This window comes from Carassius carassius, chromosome 34, assembly GCF_963082965.1.
Source record: "Carassius carassius chromosome 34, fCarCar2.1, whole genome shotgun sequence".
Lineage (NCBI taxonomy): Eukaryota > Metazoa > Chordata > Actinopteri > Cypriniformes > Cyprinidae > Carassius > Carassius carassius.
Genome location: NC_081788.1, coordinates 24,383,529 through 24,406,840, shown reverse-complemented (window position 1 = coordinate 24,406,840; position 23,312 = coordinate 24,383,529). Strand labels below are relative to the sequence as shown.

Here is a 23,312-nt window from a genome sequence, read left to right as displayed (position 1 = left end):
TTCGTATGCATGATTAAGTTCGTCAGATCAGTGCATCTGAGATGTTACGCACTACAATTCAGCAGATTTTGAATCTGGTCACATTCAAACACATCTCGCGCTGAGATTACCCCTTTGATTTCTCTCCAATCCCGCGGGTAAAACGCGCCAAAAGTACAGCTATTCCTCCTCTGGCAGCCCGAAATCCCATTCGCGATGCGTACGAGAGTTTCTGGTGTTTTTACAGCTCAAGCGGCGCAGAAATGTAGTCAGTGAACGTCGCCATTTTTTCACCTTTTCCCGCGAATCATTTACGTTTTGCTTATGTAATTAACATAACCCGATCATCATCATCATCCGCGTACAGGAAGTACAGCAGCAGCGCTCTCGAGGAGGGGCTACAGAAGCACTGCTCCAATGACAAAATGATATTAAATGCTCTGATAGTACAACGTGACAGGGGAAAAGACTGCAGTGCAAGTCAGAGATGAAAGCCATACTTGTATATAAAGATAGAAATTACAGAATAAAGTTATTAAACTTTCATATAACTATTAGATTAGATTATTCTGTTATATATGTAGGCTACTGTAGAACAATAAGTAGCCTATAGCTAGATAGATAGATAGATAGATATATAGATAGATAGATAGATAGATAGATAGATAGATAGATAGATAGATAGATAGATGGATAGATATTCAAATTATATACAGAAGTTATAGCCTATAAATATATAGTTAGTTATATAAATTAGATATATATTACAATTATAGTTATATAATATGTAGGAAGATGGATTTTGTTAATGTTATTCTTGGAAGTTATAAAAAGTGTAATGGTTTTGATGAGTGGAAGTGAGAGATGTGTCAGAGAGAGTGAGCTGTCAGCATATATGTCTTTAGCAAAGGTTTGCTGACAGTGCAACTGCAACAATGCAGTTACATTTTTAACACATAATGGGACATACTTGCTGGCATAACAGTAATATTCTTAGATTTCTGTGAAATTTGGACATTGTGATTCAGGCAGACATCACAAGTCATGGCGGGCTGACTATATAAAAAGTTTTATGTCGCAGAACAAAACTAACAATAAACACTGGGGGCTACGAATTCCAGATGACTAAGAGTATTTAGTTATTTGATTCAGGGTGTTGGTTTTTACATATTGTAAAAAGTTACCCTTTCAGCTGTGAGAAACCACCTGTTCTTTTCTCATCTCTCATTCTGCCTGTCCTTTTCTCATCTCTCAGTTTTGATTTTAGAACATTTGATTGTGTCAGGAAGGATAACGTTCCTCTCCAAGTATAGGCTATTACTTTCAGGACTTGCTTACTAGCAAAACTGCTTACTAGCTGAACTGATTTTGGTTTTGCACACATTCCTGGAAGTGTTAACTTGAAGGTAACGTGTTGTACAATGCAAATAATTGCCACAGATACAAATGTTACACTTTCTATTAATAAAAAGTTATGAGGTGATTTTGCACAGTAGCCAGTATGCATATAATGCATTGGTTCAGCAACATTTCTATTGTGTATATAAAAGGAAATACAAGTTCACAGGCAAAAATTGTGGTAAGCATCGGATGCTCTGTGAAAAAATTATGACTCTTCATAGTGAAAATACATTTATAAAATCATGCTAAAAATTAATGAACCCACTTGATCTTTTCATGTGCTAATCTGATATAAGGATCTATGCTACAAAATCTTGACTGATTTATCAATTCACAAAATAAATAAAATTACAATAATCAGAAAGTCATTTTCACTTTAAATTGCTTCAGGGCAAAATAATCCATAACATGGATCACATGCAGGGATAAAGTCATTACCCTGTTTGTTCTCTCACATCAAAATCCACCAACATATTATATTTGTTTAAAACTGTTTTTGCTTGTAAATGGTGCTTGATCTGTGTAAACTTTTTCACTGGAGAAAGCAAATAATAGAGGACTTTGATGGATTTGTTTCTAATAAACATGCAGATTTTTGCTTTAAAAGACGTTCATTTATGGACTGGAATCAAGTGGATTACTTGTGGATTACTGTGATGTTTTTATCAGCTGTTTGGACTCTCATTCTGATGGCACCCATTCACTGCAGAGCAAGTGATACAGTATAATGCTACATGCTACTTTTTCCAAATCTGTTTTGTTGGATGGCAAAAGGGTAAGTACATATTTAGTTGAACAGTTTCTTTAAATTAAAATCGTAAATGCAAATAATATTGATTGTTTTAAATTTTAAAGAGGTTAAATCACAAATTGTTTATCTGCAATGTTGAGACATGTATTAAGCAGATAAACTATGCTATGAGGAAACACAAAACAAGGTAGTAAACACATTTAATATTACACAAAATATGAAAACTGTCAGAATGATGTTACAAAATCCAAAAGAGTTCATTTCATAATAAATAAAACATAAATATATCCAAAATAACACATGAAAAAAAATCTTTGTTTAAAACATTAAGAGCCAAGTGTCAATCTAAAAATATTACTTTCCTCATGTACCCAAAGATCCAAAATGCAACCGAGACAGAACTCTTAAATTTTTCAGTTCATAAATATTTCCGGGTTTGTTTCTTTGCACTCCATATTCATTTTGTCCAGATCCAGAATTGTTATGCTTAACAGCCAGGCCTTCATGGTTCAAGAGGAGGTGTCTACCACGCACTTGATATAGATGGTGTCATCCTTGCAGTAGGCATGCTTAGGTGACCTCAATTTCCCCAGAGGGAAGAACAGGGGGCACCCGCTGGCCACATTCATCTCTGAAATGGGCCGGTGGAAAGATACAGAGGAGAGGTCGGGACGGAAAGCGTCGATGACGTGCTCCCTCTGGTTCTGATCTATGAGAAAGAACGTGACCTGCCAGATACGTGCAGGAGATGTCAGTGGAAGGTCATGGAAAATGCTGATGACACATTATTGAGGAACCAAAGCTGGTTCATTACAACTGAAGCCACTATTAAAGGGGTCATATCATACATTTATTAATTCTTTATCCTGAGGAGCACTTAGTACGTTATTTGCAACATACAGCTGTAATTTAGTTTTTCATGACCATTTTACACTCTCTCTAACACTTTGAATGTGTTGCTTTTTGCTATGCTGCTGTTAATAATTCTACATGCTTTCTTCAATGTGAAATTTTGAGTTTCTAATGTTTTTAAAACACTTTAACCTTCAATAGCAGAATCAGTAAGCAATCTACACTACTTTGTGCCAATCAAACATTTTTTCTGATAACTGTATTTTTATTTATCATTGAAAAGTCAAAACTCAATTATTACTTTTTTGTCTCAAAACGTATTAAAATCTATAAACCAGACATTTGTTTTTTTTTTTAATCTATAAACCTGGACCTTTCTGCTTTTTCACATTTTTTTTAGTTATTATTGTACTAAAGACGGACACATGAGATGATAATGCACTTCAGTGTTCCCTTCTGAGGGCTCACATCAAGTGATCTTGACTAGAACATCATGATGCTCATTTTACATTGATAATCACTGCAAGACAGAAGCAGGACAGTTCATAATATGACCTAAATAACAAAATAAGTTTTTGAAGAAAATTTTCGAAAGTAGAACAAAATTCCTAGCTATTGCAAGTTAATGCAGCCATCAATTGAATTTGTATTCATTCTTGTAAACTCTAATAATTCAAATAATTTAATCAAATTGTCTTGCAGGACTGGGAAGGACATTTTGTGTGTTATCATTTACGTTTGAGTTCAACATTTAAAGTATAATTTCATTATACATCAAAGCTTTTTTTTATTTCAAAAGATCAAAGAATTTGGTTCCTTGTAATGACTCCTTTAATGTATGAATTCAGCATGTGAGCATCATGGCTAAGAGAGAACACAAATGTGCATAATAATGATTGTTCGTTTCAATGATTGACAGCTTGATTTTAGTGTTTTACCTTATATCTGAATGGCCATGAGAGAATGGGGTCATATTCTCCTTTCATTATAACAAAGAAAAGAGAGATGTGCGTTCCCTTTCCAACCCCATCTCCGTTCAAGTAGAGCCGCATACACACTTTAAATCCATACATGGCAGTGTAGAAAGCTGAAAAACACAATGCATTGTCGTTTTTATGTAAAGCTAGATGGGCTTTAGTTAAAACCCTTAAAAATAGCATCAGATAACCAGAGAGCTTCTTTCATCTCAAAAATCAAATGCATGGTTTCCTTTTGCTGACTGCTGTATTGGAACAACACTTATTCTGATATCCTGTTCTAAAATAATGTGAAAGAAATTACCTTAAGTTGTTCTCTTTCAGTCTTTCTCTTTCTCGGTCTTGCTGTCTATTATGGTTGTGTTCACACAGACACATGACTACTGGGCAAACAATTCCATTTTAGTCTTTGTAACAGCTGCACATTTGCTTTTTTCATTTTCCCTTTCGCTGGTCCAACTCATTTTTTTTAGAACTGGTCTTATGAATGAGCATCGATTCTACTTCAATATATGACAACAACTAACATTCATTCACCACAGCTCTCCTGATGAGTCTAGTCCAATGCATTAAAGTATTCAGTGCTGGCAAAATTGTTTTTGCTTCGGCACAAAAGTGAGAAGTGATTAGCAATAATATATTGATTACGTCAACTGAAACTGCAAATGGAACAAGCTTAGAAAAATAAGGCTCAGGGGACTGAGATTTTTCTGAATCACACGGTAGATGTAGACCTGTTCCCCACACAAACTACCATATGATTTTGACTATGATTCACAGATCATATGGACAGCATTTAGTCACCACCTACCTTCATTACATGTAACACAACTAATAGCCCTAAACAAATGATTCCTTTAAACCGGTTCTTTTTATTGAACCAAAAACACACAGAGAGACCAAGTCCTATGAGCCAGTTCTTTTAATGAATCACTTAAGAAGACTCACTCACTTGTTTAATGTACTCACTGAATCCATTAGCGTGTTTACTGAATAAGTATAAAATCAGCATTATCTTTTAGCGTTGAGATATTTGAAATAAGACCGATAAGATTACTTATATATTTGAATATATCTATATCTTGATATAGACAGACAGACAGGCAGATAGACAAATTCGAAAGACAGATTTTTAAAAGTCGGCATTTATTTGATAAACGTTGTGTCAACGTCGACTAGTGAGCTGAGACTCGAACCTTGTGCACAGCTATGGCATATAACACGGCGCAGCCCACATGGCTACTGCTCCTATAACAGCTAGTTTTTAACAGTCCTTTTGTCTTTGGGACATTATATTTCTGACAGATTTCTGCTCGTTCTAAATCAGATAAAGATAAAGTAGCATAGTAAAGATTACATTTACATGAATGCATTAGTAAGAGAGTGATTGAGTGTGCGAAGAAATATATGCTACAACTTTTCAGTTTCTAAGCTATTTTATTGAGAAATCACAGACCAGTGTTGATAACATTTCAGCATTACTGAATGATTCTGTGTGCGCATGATGAGTGTGTGATGTACGAACTACTGTCTGTAGCCTGAGTGTGTTTGCGTTACAATGTAGTGGGACAATAGATTAAAACGGTCGATAAAGGCCCAATATGTAATTTGTTTCTGTTGGAAGGCGCGTATTTAAAACACAAAGAAACGAAGGTGTAGTTTGATGATGCCGTGACTGAGCATGGATTCATGGGAGTTGTCGTCTTCATCCCCACAGCCAATGCATTCCGACGTGACTTCCGACGGCAGAAATCATGTTCGTGGATGAGCTAATGATTTATTTAACGTAGTAAAATGAAGCAGGGTGAGGCTTAAAGCCCTCGAAGCGAAACGAGGCTGCTGAATGAACGTGACACACAGCTCAAAAGCAGCGGAGCTTTTAGAATGCTATAGTCGACCGCTTCTGCTCCTCCTGGTCATGCTTATAAGGGGGGGAAAAAGCAGCGCTGTTTTCTTAACCGGTCTATTAAAATGCACAACATATTAAAGCCTCTTTGGTGTTTCCAAACAAAACGGAAATCGAGGGGATATGACGTCATTGGCAGGCGACAGAATGACACTATGGACACGGTCCATGTCACTAGTTAAAATTGCTTATTTCTCTGGATTTAAACATTCTTCGAAACATTTAGGATAATTTAAGTTATATAACACTGTTCTAATGGTTTTTGGATATTTTTATAAATATTGCACATATTGTGCCTTTAACTTAACTGTACAATAATCTATTTATAACGTGCATTCTCTCGTTCAATTTTGAGTGTCCAGGTGGTATAATCACCTTCTGGAGCGCTTTCGGAGAATGCATTTATTTGTCATTTTAACTGTTTTGAAATGGAGCTTTATGGAATTATATTCCAGACTTCATTCACAAGGAATTGCAAATTGTATTTGCAATTGCGTTTTCAATTTGTGGACGCATAAAATGTGACATAATCCAAACGCAAATGCAAATCGCGCATTATCGTTTGCATTTTCATTTAAGCGAACGCACAGTGTCTGCCAAATTTAAAATGGAAATGCAAAGTCCGTTTGCAATTGTGTTTCCCATATCTTACATATCTTACGATCTTAAATAGCAATATTAATTACCACATTTGCCTTTTCACTCTCTCTGCACTGTGCATGTAAACTGCCAAAACTCAAATGGAATCGCAATACCTTTTGCATTTGAATTTCCAACGTCTACACGGAAACCTGTCAATCAAGTGACAGGGGTGGGCCCCTTTTATTGGGCGTGTTTGCATTGGGAAGTGACGACACTCACAGTCTTGTTATGTCACATTTTATGCGTCCACAAATTGAAGACGCAATTGCAAATACAATTTGCAATTCCTTTTGAATAATGTCCGGAATATCATTCCATACGGTTCAGTGTCGCTGTCCGTGATACGCGGCTCTCTCTCTCGTGCGCACCGAACACATTGTGTGAGTAACCAGCTACTCTGTTCAGCTTTTCCGCGTCTTGTTTTTGGATGCTTTAATGTTTAAATCAATAAGCGGTAAGGCTTAAAAACACGTGAAAAAGATAAGCTTTTTTTATATATATATAGAATGTTATCAATCTAGAATCTATCAATCTTATTTTTATAGCACACCAAATCTATAAATGTTAAAAACATAAAAGGAAACATTCTATCTTGGTATGTACATGTATGTATATACATACACACACACACACACACACACACACATATATATATACACATATACAAATGCATATATATATTACTCTGCCATAATTTTACTTCATGCCATTCTAGAACTATATGACAAGAAAGTCTAGTTAAGGAGTTAAAGAGAGAGTTAAAGAACAAAGTCAGTCATATAGGTCTAGAATGGCATGAAGGTAAATGATGACAGAATGTTTTTTTAGATATTCTCCACTTTTTAGATAATTCTCCATTTTCAGAACAGTACAGGAGAGATATCTGCTTTGGTACCTGGCGAGTACTGACTGATCTTTTGGCCACTGGCAGCCTCTTTCAGGCTCTGGCTGACATCACACAACCGCCAGAGAAAGGTGCCATCATATGAGACGTCCTGCTGGGCGCTGATACACTGCTGCAATGAAGAGATGTGAATGTCTTTCCTGACCAGTCTCTGCTGCTGTTCTGCTACCTAGAATGTGATGGAAAAACATTATAATGGATGAACCACCCAAAGGTATGATTGGCTCACTGCAAAAGCGCAATATTAATGTATCATAATGGACCTTCAGAGCTGGTTAATGCCGGCAGCCTTGTGTGAGACAAACAAGGAGATGGTGACATCCTATTAGACACATCCTTTTTTTTTTTAACAGTACTTGGAGAATTGTCACTCAAATCTATTTCTACCACTCATTCCCTTCTCATCCTTATTCAACCTTTCTCTTCATTTTCAGCATTTCAGTAATGTCATCTCAGCTCCCACATGTTAAATAAACCCTTCAGGTCATCGTCAGAACACAGCCGTAATTATTTGTTAGCACCTCCCAGTGTTAAAATGAGCACAGGGACAAATAAATTTGCATTTCAGACCTCCCCAAAAGAATACCTTTGTTAGTTTTATGTGCGTCCTTATTTAAAGCATGAATTATGCAACCCAACGGCTACAAATAAAAACAAAAAAATCTCAGGTAAAAAATGTTCTGCAGAGATTTCTATATAGCATTTCAGCTCTTTTGCAACACAAACACTTTAATTAGCTCCAACCATATTGCAGATTCACAGCGTGAGATCAATGCCTAGTTAACTGCAGGACACATCAAAGTAATGAAATCTGTTGTTGCCATTTACACACAGTGGAAAACAAGTGCTTTGTTTTTGATAATCTAGGAAGGAAATAGTGTGATATCAGGGTTGTGCACTGTTCAGAACGGCATTTAATTCCTGACATTTGAGGCAGCAGGATGCACAATTCCAATGTGAATATTTTAATTTAGATAGAATTAAAATAAAAAAATTTTTTTTTATAAATACTGTTAAGTGTAGTTTTTAATAATACTAGTCATCTTCAGTAGGAATTAACCATAAACTTATCATACAACATGCAAGGTATTTCAAGAAACATTAGATTAAATGAATTATGTTTAATTGATGTTTGAAAGACCACAATTTAATAAATTTACCTTTTACTATATTTCATTATCAGTTCATTCACATTTTGAATAGTGGAGACAATGCAATGGATTTGTGGTGCTGTATGAAATATTGTGAATTATTTAGATAATGTTAATCTTAGTTTTAAGAAATACACTATTGTACAAAAGTTTGGGGACAGTATGTTTATTTAAAAAAATGTAATGACGTAATTATTTACATTTTGTGGTCAAACTTGTGTTAGACCGCATTTCTGTAAATATTTCTTTGTGTTATCCCAATTAAATTCACATTGCAAACATTTCATTAAAAGCCAATTGACTAATAAAGTTTTATGTATGTATAGACAGAACATTCTCACAAATCTATTAGTTTAACACCATCACCAAATTATTTCAAAAGAAATTCTAGAAGGAATCAGAATATATATATATATATATATATATATATATATATATATATATATATATATATATATATATATATATATATATATATATTAACAGATTATTTGCATGTGAGCATCAGTGTGGCAGCACCACTGCTATGTAATTTCATTATCCTTTCAGTCTCTAAATGTTCACTAGCCTAGATATTGAAAATCTGTTTTTTTTCTAAAAAAATTAAAACTCATAATAATGCCATTTAAAAACTGACCACTGTTTACAAGACCATTTCATTCCATTTAAAGTTGAAATTCCCGTACCATTAGTGTCATGAAACAGACTTTTTACCTTTGTTTCCAAGTGCCGAATGAGCTGCTGATTGTTGTAATGGTCCCTCTCCAGCGCGACGACACTGATCTGTGTCTTTTCCACCTCTCGGTTCAAAGCTGAGATGATGTTCTCCATAACCTGCACCCTCTGCTGTAGAACATCCAGTTGCTGGCCTACAGCAAGTTCAGCCTGATCGTAGTGGAGACTGAGGGCCTTATCACTCACTCCTGGGTCTCCTCTGTCGGTCTCAATCTCACCCTCACTCTGAGAAGTGAGGGAAGCACCACACTGTTCAGGCTGAAGAAGATCAGAATTCAGGGTACGCTGAAGAGCCCTGGTCACATTCAAGAGAAGCTGTAGATGGCCAACATGGCTGCAGGATTCATGATCTTTTAATTTGTCTGTATTGCCCTGAAATAAAATGTTGCAACAAAACTGTATCATTCAGTCATAAAATACTACTTCCCCCACTACAACAACAAGATTTACCTAAGAAGTATAATTGTAATAAGAATGTATTTATTTATTTGGTTACACCATTGACAAATTTTGTTTGTTTTTTTTAAAGCAAAAATCTAACAAAATTCATAAAAAAGTATAATTATTATAATAAAGTCTAATACAGGGGTTTTCAAACTTTTTTATTTCTATGAATTTGTAAAAAAAAAATCCCTTTAAATTTAGAACATATCCTTTTTCTGCAAAATATTAGTTTTCTCTAGCTAATATTAGAATATTAGAGTTCAATTTATTTGTATTTGTAAGTAATTTGCACATTAAATATTGTTTCAAACAGGCATACAACCCAAATGAACATTTAGAAGAAAAAAAAACGTTTTTATTTTATTAATATTATTATTTGTTTTATAAAACTATATAATACATCATGATTAACATACAAACACTGGTACTGTTGTTAAAAGACCAACCTTAAAAAGACAACCAACTTCTGAGAAAATGCATGGCTCTTTCTTTTTTGAGCTGCCTGGGTGATTATTCTACAAAGGAAACACACTTTAGAATTGTTCATACATGCTTCTGTAAAAAAAACAAAAATAAGAAATGTCACTTTCACTAACCACACTTATGAAAGGTTTGCTTCAATAATTTTGTGCTGCAAACTTTTCAAAACATCTCATTAAGACATTTTAATCTTAATTTGAAGCGAGAAACACATTGCATTTGAAGATATCTCGACTAATGTGTTGTGTTTGAAGTTTGAAGTTTAAATTCATTGGATTTCTGCTCCCCCCCCCCCTTTCCTTTTATTCCTATAATCCATGTCCCGGAGTGTAGGTCCCGATGGGTGAAATGGAAAAGAAAGTAATATGGGACAGCAGTAAACACTGGAGACTCCATCTGTGGCTTTAAACCGAGCCATGGGGCTACAAGCAAGGGCACGCTGACCCAGAACCACTCTAGCATCAACGAAAGAGGCAGAATATCTTGGACTTATAGGCCTTTTCACACAATATCACCAGGTATCATTCATGTACAGTATATATGATTTGATAATGCTCAAATATTTTGCTGTTTGTACATTGAGACATATTCTATAACTGTTTTCCAGTAAAACATCCAAACATACTTTCCCTGAGAAGCAAAGTATGTGTATGTCTTCTTTTCATGGAAATTATCTTGAATTAGGGCTATTTTTATATATAGGTATATTTTTCAATACAGAAATACTGATTAGGAAAATAATTTTTTGTAGCATATACAATCTTTAAAGTGTCATTTTCTAACCTTACCTGGAGTTCTCTTGGTGTCAGGACACCTGCACAAGAGGGGCATGAGGTCTTGTTGTTGGGACAACCACTGTCCAGATGTGTAGCTAGTGACTTCCTCTGCACCATGATGCCACAGCCAATGTTGCAAGGGATCAGGGCATATTCACACTGACTCTGGTGGTCCTGTTGAATGAGCAATTAAACAGTTAATCTAAATCTAAATATTTATGCTTTTTTCTGTGGAAAACAAAAAGATTTTTGTCATCCAAGAATCTTCATGCAGTTATTTTGCATACAGGGACAATTAATAATGATTATCTAAAAATGTTTATCAAAAAAAGAAAAAAAGGGAAATAGAAAAACACCATGCCAGTTCAGTTTTAGTGAATTTTTTTTCTGTTCCTCACATATATTTATTGTTTGTCTTATTAGGTTATTGTTAAACTTATTATGTTATTTGTATACTTTAGTAATGGTGTTCAGAGCTTGGTGGTCATTATAATCTTTTATTGTATGAAAATAAAAAGTTGTATAAAGATTCTACAATACATCGGTTTTCTAGAGCAAAAAAATAAATAACCGCATTAAGATCTGAAAAAACATGAGGGTGAGTAAATTACATTTTAAGTAAAAAATAATGCTATACTTTTTTTAAACAATTAACCTCTAAAACTTATGCTTTTGAGCATATAGTTTCCATTTAAAAAACATCTAAAGTCCAACTTATACATGTTTCTATTCTAACAGTGAGCTTGTGAATAATACGATATTCTCAGACTCTCTTCAGTACAGAAAGAAGGTAAAAACACAAAAGACTTCCATTAGGCAGCCATGAGGGTCAAAGCTATAGAACATTTTTCTTGACAAAACACTGACCTCTAAAAGTTGTACAAAAGGCTTTTCAAATCCATAAGTAGGAGTTTGTTACTGCTCTATCAGTTTGATTCACTACACTGGACAGCATCTGCACAACAGCTCCATGATTAATGCCTTAATGGCTGGTTCAGGTTATGAAATGACCACAAAGCCACCATGCTAGGATTCCCGTAAAATAGCATCTTGTGGTTGTAACCGAGTATGACTGCCTGCCATGAAATGCAGCTCTTTTTTAATGAGTTCCTGTGATTTAACAATGTGACAACAGAAAAGCCACGGTTACTAATATGATCGATACAAGCCCCATAATCCACATTGATTTTGACTGAAATTTGAGAGCATTACAGTGTTCTCAATAGCTTTATAGGTTTTACATGAATGTGTAGCAGCCCGTGAACAGCCCTGATCTCTGGTCTTACATATATTAGCCTCAATGTTCAAATCTAAACGACAGCAGAAAGCATTTAGACTTTAACCATAAACCGTGAAGCTCAAAAAAAAAATTCCCATGCTATAAATAAATACATAATTTAGAAGAAAATCTCACAAATTGACGAAGGTCTTGCTGATTCATCTGATTAAATAATGTTAAGTACATTTCAGATCCATTCAACTAACTTACGACATCACTAATAGAGAATAAGAGTACTATACTACATTTCAGCAAGGTAAATAACTGAATTTCTATAGAAAAGTACCTCAAAGTTCTTCAGGGTGCTTCTCCAGGGGCAGCCTTGGTTGGCACAGTGAACTTTCAGATCCAAAATTTCCTTATTAATAGCCGCATCTTTGAAGAACTGTGGTTTACACAAGAGGGGAAATAGTGATAACTTTCCAAACATGAGTCACAATGAATCCACTGTCAGAATCAGACCTTTGACAGGCATTTATAATAAACGTGAATGTGAAGATGCCTCTGTCAACATCACATATTTTATCAACTAACAGACAGACAGACGGAGAGTTTTGATTACTTGGTCAAAAGTCAGTACACTAGTGTCATTCTCAACACTGGGGTCCTTTTCTTTACATTTTGTGCACACAAGGTCCTTGTTGTTTCTGTATGAAATAGTGAAATAAAAGCATTGATTAATAATACTTTATTATAAACTAGCAAAAGTATTTATATATATATATTTCTCTTACCTGACCAGGCAGTTAACGCACGCGAGGCAGTAGCGGTGACCGCACACCGTTTGACGCGCTTTATTCAAGACATTATTACAGTTGCTGCACAAGTACTTCTCCTTCGGGACCTCATCGCAGATGCTCTGAGGGAAACCCGACGGGTACTCGTTCTCACCCGGTGTGGACGAAGCCCCGTTTAACGACGGGTCTGAAACAGCTGATCCCGAAGCCATTGAGGTTTTAGTTGAACTGTCTGACCAAACAGTACGTTATGATGACATATTGATATCCTTATTACTTTTTGCGTGATATACCCACGGTATAAAAACACCACGGGGTTCCCCGGAAATATTTTGCGCTGTTTTTACGCCCACTTATCACGGATTTTGATAATTATAATTGGAAAAAGTTTACAAAATAATAAGAGACAGAAAAAAGTGGTTAAGTCATTGTTAAATGATAAGTGAACATGACAGAAACGCGTTGCGGCTGTGTCTTCAGACCTAGTAAGTGTACTAAAAGAAAAAGCAGAAGTGCTGTCTAGGAAAGCGGTTGACTGGTTTGACCCTGCCTACATAGCGTCCACGTATATGTTCAAAAGAAGTGACCTTAAGGTTTTTATTAGACTGAACTGTTTTTCAGCTGTTTAAATCACCGTTATGGCGTCGAGAATCTAAAACAACCATATTCGACGCTGCAGCCAAAGGCTGACTTGACAAGATAAAATATATATGTTAACAGATATTTGCAATTAATCAGTTTCACTAAATGTGTAAAATCTGTCGGATTCGTAATGAGCCGAGAACCAATCAATGAACCTGATTTCCCGTAACTTCAACAGTGCCATTTAGGAGCGCGCCAACGATGCCCAAAAGTGTTGTCTATAGGTAGGAAGCACACTAGGTGTTGAGCCACAGTCTCTCTCTCTCTCTCTCTCTCTCTCTCTCTCTCTCTCTCTCTCTCTCTCTCTCTCTCTCTCTTTCTCAGAATTTGGCCGTCATATTCGCAACACGGAAAGTCCCAGTTTGAAAACTAGCTGCGGTTCCAGTGTGGTGGACACGTGACGCGACTGTTTGTATTTTTCTTGCTCACCAGTCTCTGTTAATAATAAAAGTGGCGTGTCTGACACGTCATAAATTACCGAGCCATAAAGAGAGAGAGAGAGAGAGAGAGAGAGAGAGAGAGAGAGAGAGAGAGAAAACATGTATTATGCTATTACTTAAAAGTGACAGTTCCTTAGATATTTAAATACTCTTCATCCTGTTTTCCTATTTTGATTATCATGCTTGACCTTGGCCTTTTTTCGTGTTCTGTATATAAATGATAGGTCATAATAAAGTATTATTATTAATAATATTGATAATACTGATAATAACAGAAATGTATTGAATAACAGTACAATTTATTTAAAAAATATTGATCATTGTGTATTATCATTATTTTTATACTGCTCTATTATATAAAATGCTCATTTCAGTTTGTAAAATTAAGCTATTATTATTTTAATTAATTAATTCAATTCGATTTTGACCAAATGTGGTTCTTCTGCTGATGAATAACACAGAACCCCATGCAGTGAGACACTTTGCTGTGTCATTCATTTGTCATCATGTTTGAATCTTTGACATTCACATTTGGAATATTTGACTTCATAATTATCCTAAAGTCTTAATGCGTCACTTAATAAAGTTAGTTCACCCAAAAATAAAAAATTCAGTCATTAATTACTCACCCTCATGTCGTTCCAAACCCGTAAGACCTCATCTTCGGAACACAAATTAAGATATTTCTGATGCATCTCGAGAGCTCACTGACCCTCCCATAGACAGCAAGGGTACTATCACGATCAACGTCCAGAAACATAGCAAGGACATAGGTAAAGTTATCCATTTGACATCAGGGCTTCAACCATAATATTACAAATCTACAATAATAGTTTTTGAATGCAAGAAAACAAAAATAATGACTTTATTCAACAATTCATTTCCTCCGTGTCACCCTAGTGCCATTTTGGAGAGAATCCACTGAATGCAAACAGCGTATGCTGTTCTGTGTTAGCTGTGCCACGCAGATATGTTGTTTTTTGTTCAGATCAAAGCGCAGACAATGTAGAAAACATATCCATATGATGCAACTAAAACAGAACAGCACACACTGTTTGCATTCAGTGTATACTCTCCAAAATGGCACTAGGGTGACATGAAGACAAATTGTTTAATAAAGTTTTTTTTGTTGTTGTTGTTTTTTTTTTTGTCTTTTGCACACAAAAAGTATTCTCATAGCTTCGTAATATTATGGTTGAACCCCTGATGTAACATGGATTATTTTACCATTGTCCTTGCTATGTTTCTGGATGCTAATTGTGGTAGTACCCTTGCTGTCTATGAGAGGGTCAGAGAGCCCTCGGGATGCATCAAAAATATCTTAATTTGTGTCCCGCAGATAAATGGAGGTCTTACGGGTTTGGAACAACATGAGGGTGAGTAATTAATAACATAATTTAAATTTTTGGATGAACTATCCCTTTAAGCACCATCCACTCGCCTAAAGAATATACTATTGATCTTGTTAACCATATGAACATCATTTCGTTTCAAGAGAAAGTGGAAAAACCCTCAGAAGACCCTTGCATTTGCTCACTACACAGACAGGAATCTCCCGTTTAAATATCCAGCTAAGTCACAAAAACTTCACAATAAGACTAGTCATTGAACTTACGGTCACATTTCGTACAGCGGGCTCCAGAATTTTTTTTTTTTTCACTTCAACCTGTAAATGTCACTGCTTTGCCAAGTATTAATTTCGAAATCTGCAGATAATTGCTGCTAAATAGTGAATGATGGTCCGTGAAACATTATGAGATGATACATATGAATCTTAAACTGAGCCAAATCAGAAGGACAGCTGATTAGAAGATAAGAGAGTGAGGGAAAGAGATCAAGGGAGATCATTTTTGCTAAAGAGGGCAGTCAGGGGGGTTTCAATATCTGGTGGAGGGGATTAATGACTTGGGTAAAACTATTCACCTCTACAAGGGACATTCTTCACCTCAAATCAATTAATCTGTAATAGGAGAGCAGGGCTATGCTGGCCTGTTTTTCATTAAACAGCAATCACATGAGGGACCAGTGCATCAAAATGACGGCAGCAGGTGGCTGGTGAGGGGCCCGAGAGGTTTCTGTGAAAAAAGATGTTTGTACCCTCATGAATCACTGTGAGAAGATGCAATTCAATAGTACAGAAACCTCATGATGCAAAAGCTTAAAATGCGATGGGCCTTATCGATCGGGCTGGTCGGGAGGCCCCAAATGGCATCTAGTGAGCTGAAAATAGAGAAGCAAAGTATTGGGAAGCATCTTCTGTAAATCTGTCCGGGTGGAAGACAAGTATAGGCGGAAGGATATTGGGGGATGAAGATAAGAAGCCAGATCTGTTTATGACTTGCTGAGTGTTGAATATCTGAAGCGTTCCATCAGCACGGCTCTCACTTCTGAGGCATCCCTCACTTGGTTTTGGTCCCAAGTTCTACTGAGTACAGTAGATGCACATCATTCTAACACTTCCTGAAACACACATAATGCAACTATGTTCTTGGAAGAACCTGCAGAGTCATTCTCTTTCACCACACATAAGAGATAATACATGATTGATTCTCACACACACACACACACAAAAAAGTAATGAATGTGAGTAGCATACTGAAAGAAAGAAGTGCTTCAAGGCTAAATTTATTTGAAATGATATATATATATATATATATATATATATATATATATATATGAAAAACAGTAATAATGTCACATATTTTACCATTTAAAATGTTTTCAAATTTGATAATTATAAGAATTATTTTTAATGAGCACCAATAATAACTGACAATAATTGAGCAGCAAATCAGCATATTAGAATGATTTATAAAGGATCAAATGTTATAATCTAATTTTCAAATGTTATAATATTTCACAATTTTAACTATATTTTTGATCAGATGAAAAAAAATCATTGAAAGAGTAAAACCTTAGCATATTGGATTTTTTTTTTGTGCTGTTGCAATGGAGTTTTCGCTGTTATTGTTTTACAAGGTGTTTTGGCAGATGTTCTTCAGTTTTAATAGAATTTGGTGAGAAATGTCCCTTTTGCAGAGCTAGTAACCTTTTCAAAAGTTATTGTTCTATTACTAAGGGACTTTCCATTAATCGTGTTACGAGGATGAACTAAAAAATACACAGTAACTGGTGTCATTTCCTGGGTGTCACAATTTTATTAAATATAATTTGAAATAATTTAATAATCAACAATGACTTGGAAAATCAACTCAATGAATATTGGCAAAATTATTATTATTATTATTTTTTGCCTTAATGCAAACTCCTTAAAAGCTGGGTTCTTTCATTTCCAGTCTTATAATATTTCAGGATTTATGAAGTTATGTTAGGAAATAAAAAGTAAAAAAAGGAGGCTGCTGTCATCTTATATGAAAATGAATGTTGCTTGATTGCTGGATATTAACCATTTTCCTCTCCATACTCCAGGAGAAGCACAGAAAAAGGCAAAATTTCTCCATTCCTCTATTCAGTGCCCTATATTTTCACGACATTCTTGAAACATCCATCACTTGAGAGCCTCATTATTTCATCTAGGCCTGAGATTGTCACATTTGCAAATATTTAAAAGCAAGGCAAATGTGACAGTTGCAATATTCACATAAAAAAAAAAAGCTTTACCTAGGGATCTTTTCTTGGCCTACCTAGTCAATTACCAGCTAATGAGCTGACCTCAGCTGACATTCACTCCCAAACTGCTAAGGTGAAATTAGTCTGCTTCTGTCAGAGGAAATGCCCTAGTCACACAGTAAGAGACTACGCTAGAAACTGTGTATGTTTATTAAATATTACTCTACGTTACGTTAAACACATTTTAATGATCAACAAAAAATACTGCTAAATACAAGACCTAAAAATGGACCGTGAGTCCATCGCAATTTCCAAAATGTAGCAGAGCATACCAAGTGTCAACAGTGTACATAAATCTGTGTTCCCTTTCATAGCTGCATGGCCACAAGGATGGTTTTGTAGGTTTGGGGATGTTAGTGAGGGCAGGATGTGAAAAGAAAGGAAAACGTCCTCTTGTGATCCCGGGAAATTGTTATACTGCAAGACATGCTCAATTTCATGGTAAAATTATTTACATGGATGACTGGCAAGCGCCGTCAGCGACAGGTGTAGTTTGAGAGGCCATCGCCAGGGGTTCCTGAGTTCCAAGAAGTTCACAGAAAGCGACTGCATGGGGCCATGAACTGAGAATCTGTTATTCCAAACGTTCTCTCCTTTGGTGCAAAACCAATCTCAGTCCATATTTATCAGTTTCATGCCCTAAAAGAACAACACGTCTTTTAAAATACCTGGAGAGCAAAAAAAAAAAAAACAGGCGGGATGAGGTGAGGTGTATTTTATTGGCGTCACTGGATCACTGAAAACCCTCCTACGGTTTCCAGAGAGAATTGACTGTGAAACTCAATCTACATTGAGACGTTCATCTTAAATAGTTTCACCTCACAGAAACACCTGTGGTTCTCTGTATTGAGCAAGAATATGCCACAAACGTGATCAAAATGCATCAGTTTGGTCGGGCTGTGACAGCTGTTTGCTCTTTTGTAGTTTTGAGCTCCTCTGATGGTGGTGAATTGGTTTTTCAGTAGGGGTTGCCATTGAAATATATTCTGTAAATTGGCCATTGAAACATAGATGAATAATAAAGCAGGTTGATATTGAAATGCTTTGCATTTTTAAAATTCTCTGAGGGATTAGTTATCCTTTGAATAATAAAACTTTTTTATACTCTTCCAGTATAGATACATAACTGATTGTGAAACATTTCGAAACTGAAATGATGTTTTGATGTTGCTGTTTAAAGTGCAGACAATGTTCATCTTTGACACGATAATCAATGTACACATTTAATGTAAAGCTACAAATGGAGTTATGAAGATGATTTTCACATTCTAAACATGGATGTCGCAGGATAAATGGCATTAGTGTACAAATAAAACAGCAGGTTGGCAAGTTCAAAACTGTTATCAAAACTAATAGAAATACATATAAAATACATGTAAGTGGGTAAAAGGACATTACAAGTTCATTGTATGGAAAGGTAACATGTTCATTGTCAGTGCCATAAATTAAATAAAAGAAAGAAATTAGTGAGTCAAGTCTGCATATGTAAAAAGCAAACAAATAAAAACAGATAGAGAAGCATTAAGATTAGTTTACCCCAAAATCAGTGATATCAGTTACACACACCCGCATGATTTTATACAACAGTTAAATAATGCAGCATCATCAAGGAAAATAGATTCAAGGTCAGAACAGAATCGTTGCACTTCTCTGGGTGTTGTTTCTTTCTGAATGATTCATTATTTTGAACAAATCAGTAAATGATTCAGCAATTTTTCGTTCCTGAGCTCATCAGCATTTTTATGAACAAATCAGGTGAGTAAATGATTCAGTGATTCACTCAAAAAGATAAAAAGTATTTTATCACTACTTACGGTTCTAACAATAATGTACTGTACATAACGAGTCACTGAAAAATCATACACACAAACACACGTTTGTTTTTGTGAAAAGTGGGGACATCCCATAGGCGTAATGGTTTTTATACTGTATAAACTGTATATTCTATGGCCCTACACCAACCCTACACCTAACCCTAACCCTCACATGAAACTTGGTGCATTTTTACTTTCTCCAAAAAACTCATTCTGTATGATTTATAAGCATTTTGAAAAATGGGGACATGGGTTATGGGTCCTCATAAGTCACCCTCTCCTTGTAATACCTGTGTCATACCCATGTCATTATACAGAGTTGTGTTCTGATATGTCACACACACACACACACACACACACACACACACACACACACACACACACACACACACACACACACACACACACACACACTTTCTGTGTGTTTTCTGACATTGATGTTCACACATTTTAAGAGAATCCAACACTTGTTACACTTTTATACAATATTAGGTCTTAAAAACCTAAATGCAATTTAAATCTTGACACCTTTCATTTTAGGGTAAACTAATCCTTTAAGCAAAAGATTTTGAGAACTTCAAAATTTACCTGAAACAAATGGCGTTAAATCAATAACATGATCATATACTGTTGGAAAAATAAAGAGCTAAATAAGCTACTCAAATGATCGGCAGATGATCTGACAATTAAAACAGAAGCCTCAGTCGGTTCACAACAACAACAAAAAAGCAGTTCAACTCAAGTTCAGTTTCTGAGATTAAACCTTAAAGCTCCGTCAATCCATCTCATTGTGATTTCAGGTGAATCTGAACTACTGTGCATTAGATAAAATCCAACACTCTTCTATCCGGCAGTAACACCAAAGAGTTATTGTGTTTTCTGATAGACGTTCAGCTTCTCCATTGATAAATCTTCCACCGACTGACCTGTCAGAATGAAAAATGCACCTGTACTGCTGGCCCATCACTCTGAAAGCCACCACTGTGACACATATTCTCTTTGAGCATCTCTGGTGGTCAATAACATATTTACTTGACATGTGGGAAAATCTAGCTAGCTCCAAGATATTACAGCAGGGGTTGGACACACCAATAGCAACATTGTCATGTTTAACCATGAGTTACTAATTAAGCACTGAATGAAAAAAAACATAGGACAAGCTGCCTCTCCGTCAGATGTCTGAAGAGTTAAAAGTCTTTATTTTTATGAAAAGCTACACGTTCTTGCTAAATTTCACATCTACAGAAGTATTTTTTGTTTGTTTTTCTTTTCTTTTTTTTTATAGACAACAACTATCGATTTTTTATTTCATCAGTACATTTTTGACAATACCTGCAATGTTTCGTAATAATATTCAGAGATGTGAACAACAGATCAAGAGAAAAACATCGGCCCATTAGCACAAACACTACAAGATGGTAGGAAAACGGGAATTGAGAGATGAATAGAAACAGAAACATGAGAAAGAGGTTGTTGCCGGAAAGTTCTTGCGTTTCTGTATTGAGTGTCTCTAACACCTACAGCCATCTTTGAGCTCTTGTAGTCAAGTTTTCTATTCCTCACTTATTTATTCTCCTCCTTGGTTGGCCTAATCTTCATCTCTGTGAACTTCAGCGAATACTGCCAACCCGTCCAGGACGACCACTCGATGCCGTCGGCATACGAGGTGTGCTGGCCGCGCAGGTACTGTCCGTTGAGGTTGGAGGTGTGGCAGTTGCGGTACCACCAGGCGCCGTGGTAGAAGGACGCGCAGTTATTCTCAGAATGATCGTTGTCCTTGTCCTTAGTGGTGAATTTCATCCCGTTGTGTTTTAGCAGTGAGTCGCCTGCGGCGTCGGATCAATGCGGGATGGAAAGAAAGATTGAGAAAGACAGAGCAAGGGTGGAAGAGTGAGCATGTGAGAGACAGGGATGGTGAGAAAAAGAGACAGAAACAAAAGAACAAGAGAGTCACTCAACCGCAACGTCTTTGTTTATCTGTGTCATGGAAAGTTAAGATTACTGCAGTAAAACAGCACACAGTTTCATCAAAGAATAGAAGTGTTGTTTCAAAACATAGTGAGCTACCTTGCTGACTACAGTCTACATCACAAGCACCATCCTAACTCAAATGGAATCTTAAAACAATGCATGATAATTATAAAAATACACAGATATTGGGTAAAAAAGTACATTTTTAATTAAAAATAAATTGATTGCAAAATATAAAAAAAAAAAAAGAAAAACAAAGCAATACAATTCATAATCAAGTGAACGAGTGAATGAAAGCAAGCTAGTTTCTTTTAAACTTTATGGGTTTAAACAATCCCGTGCTTGAAAACTATAGACTATAAAACTAAAACGTTTTTTTTTTTACGCTGTTCAAAAGTTTGAAAAAAAAGTATTAAGCAATAATAGTAATATTAAGCAAGGATTCAATAAATTGATCAAAACTGACTTTTGCATCGATACAAATAAATTATTTTTATTAAATGCTGTACTTTTTATCTTTATATACGAGTCCTGAAAAATTAATTGCTGGTTCCACAAAAATATTAAGCAGCAACACTGATAATAATAAGAAATTTTGTGCACCAAATAATATTAGCATATTACAATGATTTCTGAAGGATTATGTGATACAAAAAATTGAAGTAATGGCTGCTGAAAATTCTGCTTTGAATCACAAGATTAAATTAAATTTTAAAATATATGTTCAAATAGAAAACAAATAGTCTTGGTGACCTTAAAAGACTTCTTTCAAATATATATATATATATATTAGGGCTGGGCAAATTAACGCGGTATTAATGCATTAATTGAATAAAGGCGATAATTATTTTATCGCGTGTTAACGCAGTTTTTTATTATTATTATTATGAAAGTCCGTTGCTCACTGGCTCTAAATACACATACAGACAAATCATGGGTCACAGGAGGGGATGCTCCCGATCAAATTATTTAGGCTAAGCATCAGCATTCACAAACCACTGTCCACTGTTATTCTTTACAGAAAAGAATGCAATGAGCTTGTAATCACGACTTCATAAATGGGAAATAGGAAGGTTTAGATAGCACGTGAAGACAGCAGAGAAGCACTTGCTCAGCACAGTGGAGTGCATTGTTTTGTTAACTTTGCAGTTTATTATTTTGAGTCATATGGGACGCGGTAACACACGGCCTTCTCACAATAAATTGCTTTACACATCCATCACTTTTGCCGCTCAGAAATATTCACACAATCATGCTCCACGCATCAGAAAATCTGTGCTTCTGGCGTAGTTAGCACTCATACTCACTTATCTATATATAACTTAACCTATTCTTGCCCACCTCTTCCAACCGAGCCAGGGACTGCTAAACGGAGCGATCACACTAGTCAAATGAGCCAGCCACTGGGGGTTAACATTGCCTAGTGTGAGCACACCCTAAATATTCTCCCGCATTCCGCACATGGTCTCTACCCACCCCTCAAGTGTTGATGATCGAGAATCTGGACTCTGAGCATAACTTGTTTTTCTATAACAAACTATAAAATATTTTCTACAAAAACGTTAACGTCCTGGCAGTGACAAATAGCTTGTTTTATATTTAATTTAATTACATTAATGTTATGTTAAGATTTACAAGAAATATTTTAACTGCTACAATGTAAAAGGAATACTGCTATAAAAAAGTGTTTGCAAACCAATTGTTATTGCACTTTTGTTCATATAGCAATACTTTTAAATGAAAAACGTGCACAATACACTACTTTTGAATGGATTATTAGTTTTGTGCATAAAAATGCGAT

At 35.6% G+C, this 23,312-nt stretch overlaps 3 protein-coding genes across 6 annotated transcripts in view; all 3 read right to left on the bottom strand.

Annotated features, from left to right (window-relative positions):
- The window catches only part of phf19 (PHD finger protein 19), a 45,443-nt gene extending 29,274 nt beyond the window's left edge, over positions 1 to 16,169 (bottom strand). The window contains exons 1-3 of one of the 3 annotated variants that reach the window (XM_059523161.1): positions 10,189 to 10,254; positions 9,278 to 9,670; positions 7,404 to 7,581 (exon numbers count right to left, since the gene is read on the bottom strand). In XM_059523161.1, the coding sequence (XP_059379144.1) occupies positions 7,404 to 7,581; positions 9,278 to 9,394 (295 nt within the window). In that variant the 5' untranslated portion in view covers positions 9,395 to 9,670; positions 10,189 to 10,254. Of the gene's footprint in view, positions 1 to 110; positions 331 to 7,403; positions 7,582 to 9,277; positions 9,671 to 10,188; positions 10,255 to 16,041 lie in introns of those variants that run through there. The other 2 variants (XM_059523164.1, XM_059523162.1) reach the window with 2 other exon arrangements.
- Positions 10,286 to 14,732, bottom strand: LOC132115037 (TNF receptor-associated factor 6-like). Its single transcript, XM_059523453.1, has 5 exons — positions 13,012 to 14,732; positions 12,840 to 12,924; positions 12,564 to 12,662; positions 11,011 to 11,172; positions 10,286 to 10,297 (listed from the first exon to the last, which is right to left on the bottom strand). The coding sequence occupies exons 1-5, from the start codon at positions 13,224 to 13,226 to the stop codon at positions 10,286 to 10,288; spliced, it is 573 nt and encodes a 190-aa protein (XP_059379436.1). The 5' UTR covers positions 13,227 to 14,732.
- Positions 16,170 to 16,316: 147 nt separating the features above from the next.
- LOC132114822 (fibrinogen C domain-containing protein 1-like) overlaps positions 16,317 to 23,312 on the bottom strand; it is a 114,001-nt gene continuing 107,005 nt past the window's right edge. Inside the window, exon 7 of one of the 2 annotated variants that reach the window (XM_059523166.1) lies at positions 16,317 to 16,556. In XM_059523166.1, the coding sequence (XP_059379149.1) occupies positions 16,519 to 16,556 (38 nt within the window). In that variant the 3' untranslated portion in view covers positions 16,317 to 16,518. Of the gene's footprint in view, positions 16,557 to 20,701; positions 21,367 to 23,312 lie in introns of those variants that run through there. The other variant, XM_059523165.1, reaches the window with a different exon arrangement.

What these genes read in the sequence shown, in the direction of transcription:
- LOC132115037 (XM_059523453.1), bottom strand. Translation starts at nt 13,226, where the DNA reads ATGGCTTCGGGATCAGCTGTTTCAGACCCGTCGTTAAACGGGGCTTCG. An exon ending in GTGTACTGACTTTTGACCAA is followed by an intron (nt 12,663 to 12,839) that starts GTAATCAAAACT and finishes TGTAAACCACAG; the next exon opens with TTCTTCAAAGATGCGGCTAT. An exon ending in GCACCCTGAAGAACTTTGAG is followed by an intron (nt 11,173 to 12,563) that starts GTACTTTTCTAT and finishes CTCATTCAACAG; the next exon opens with GACCACCAGAGTCAGTGTGA.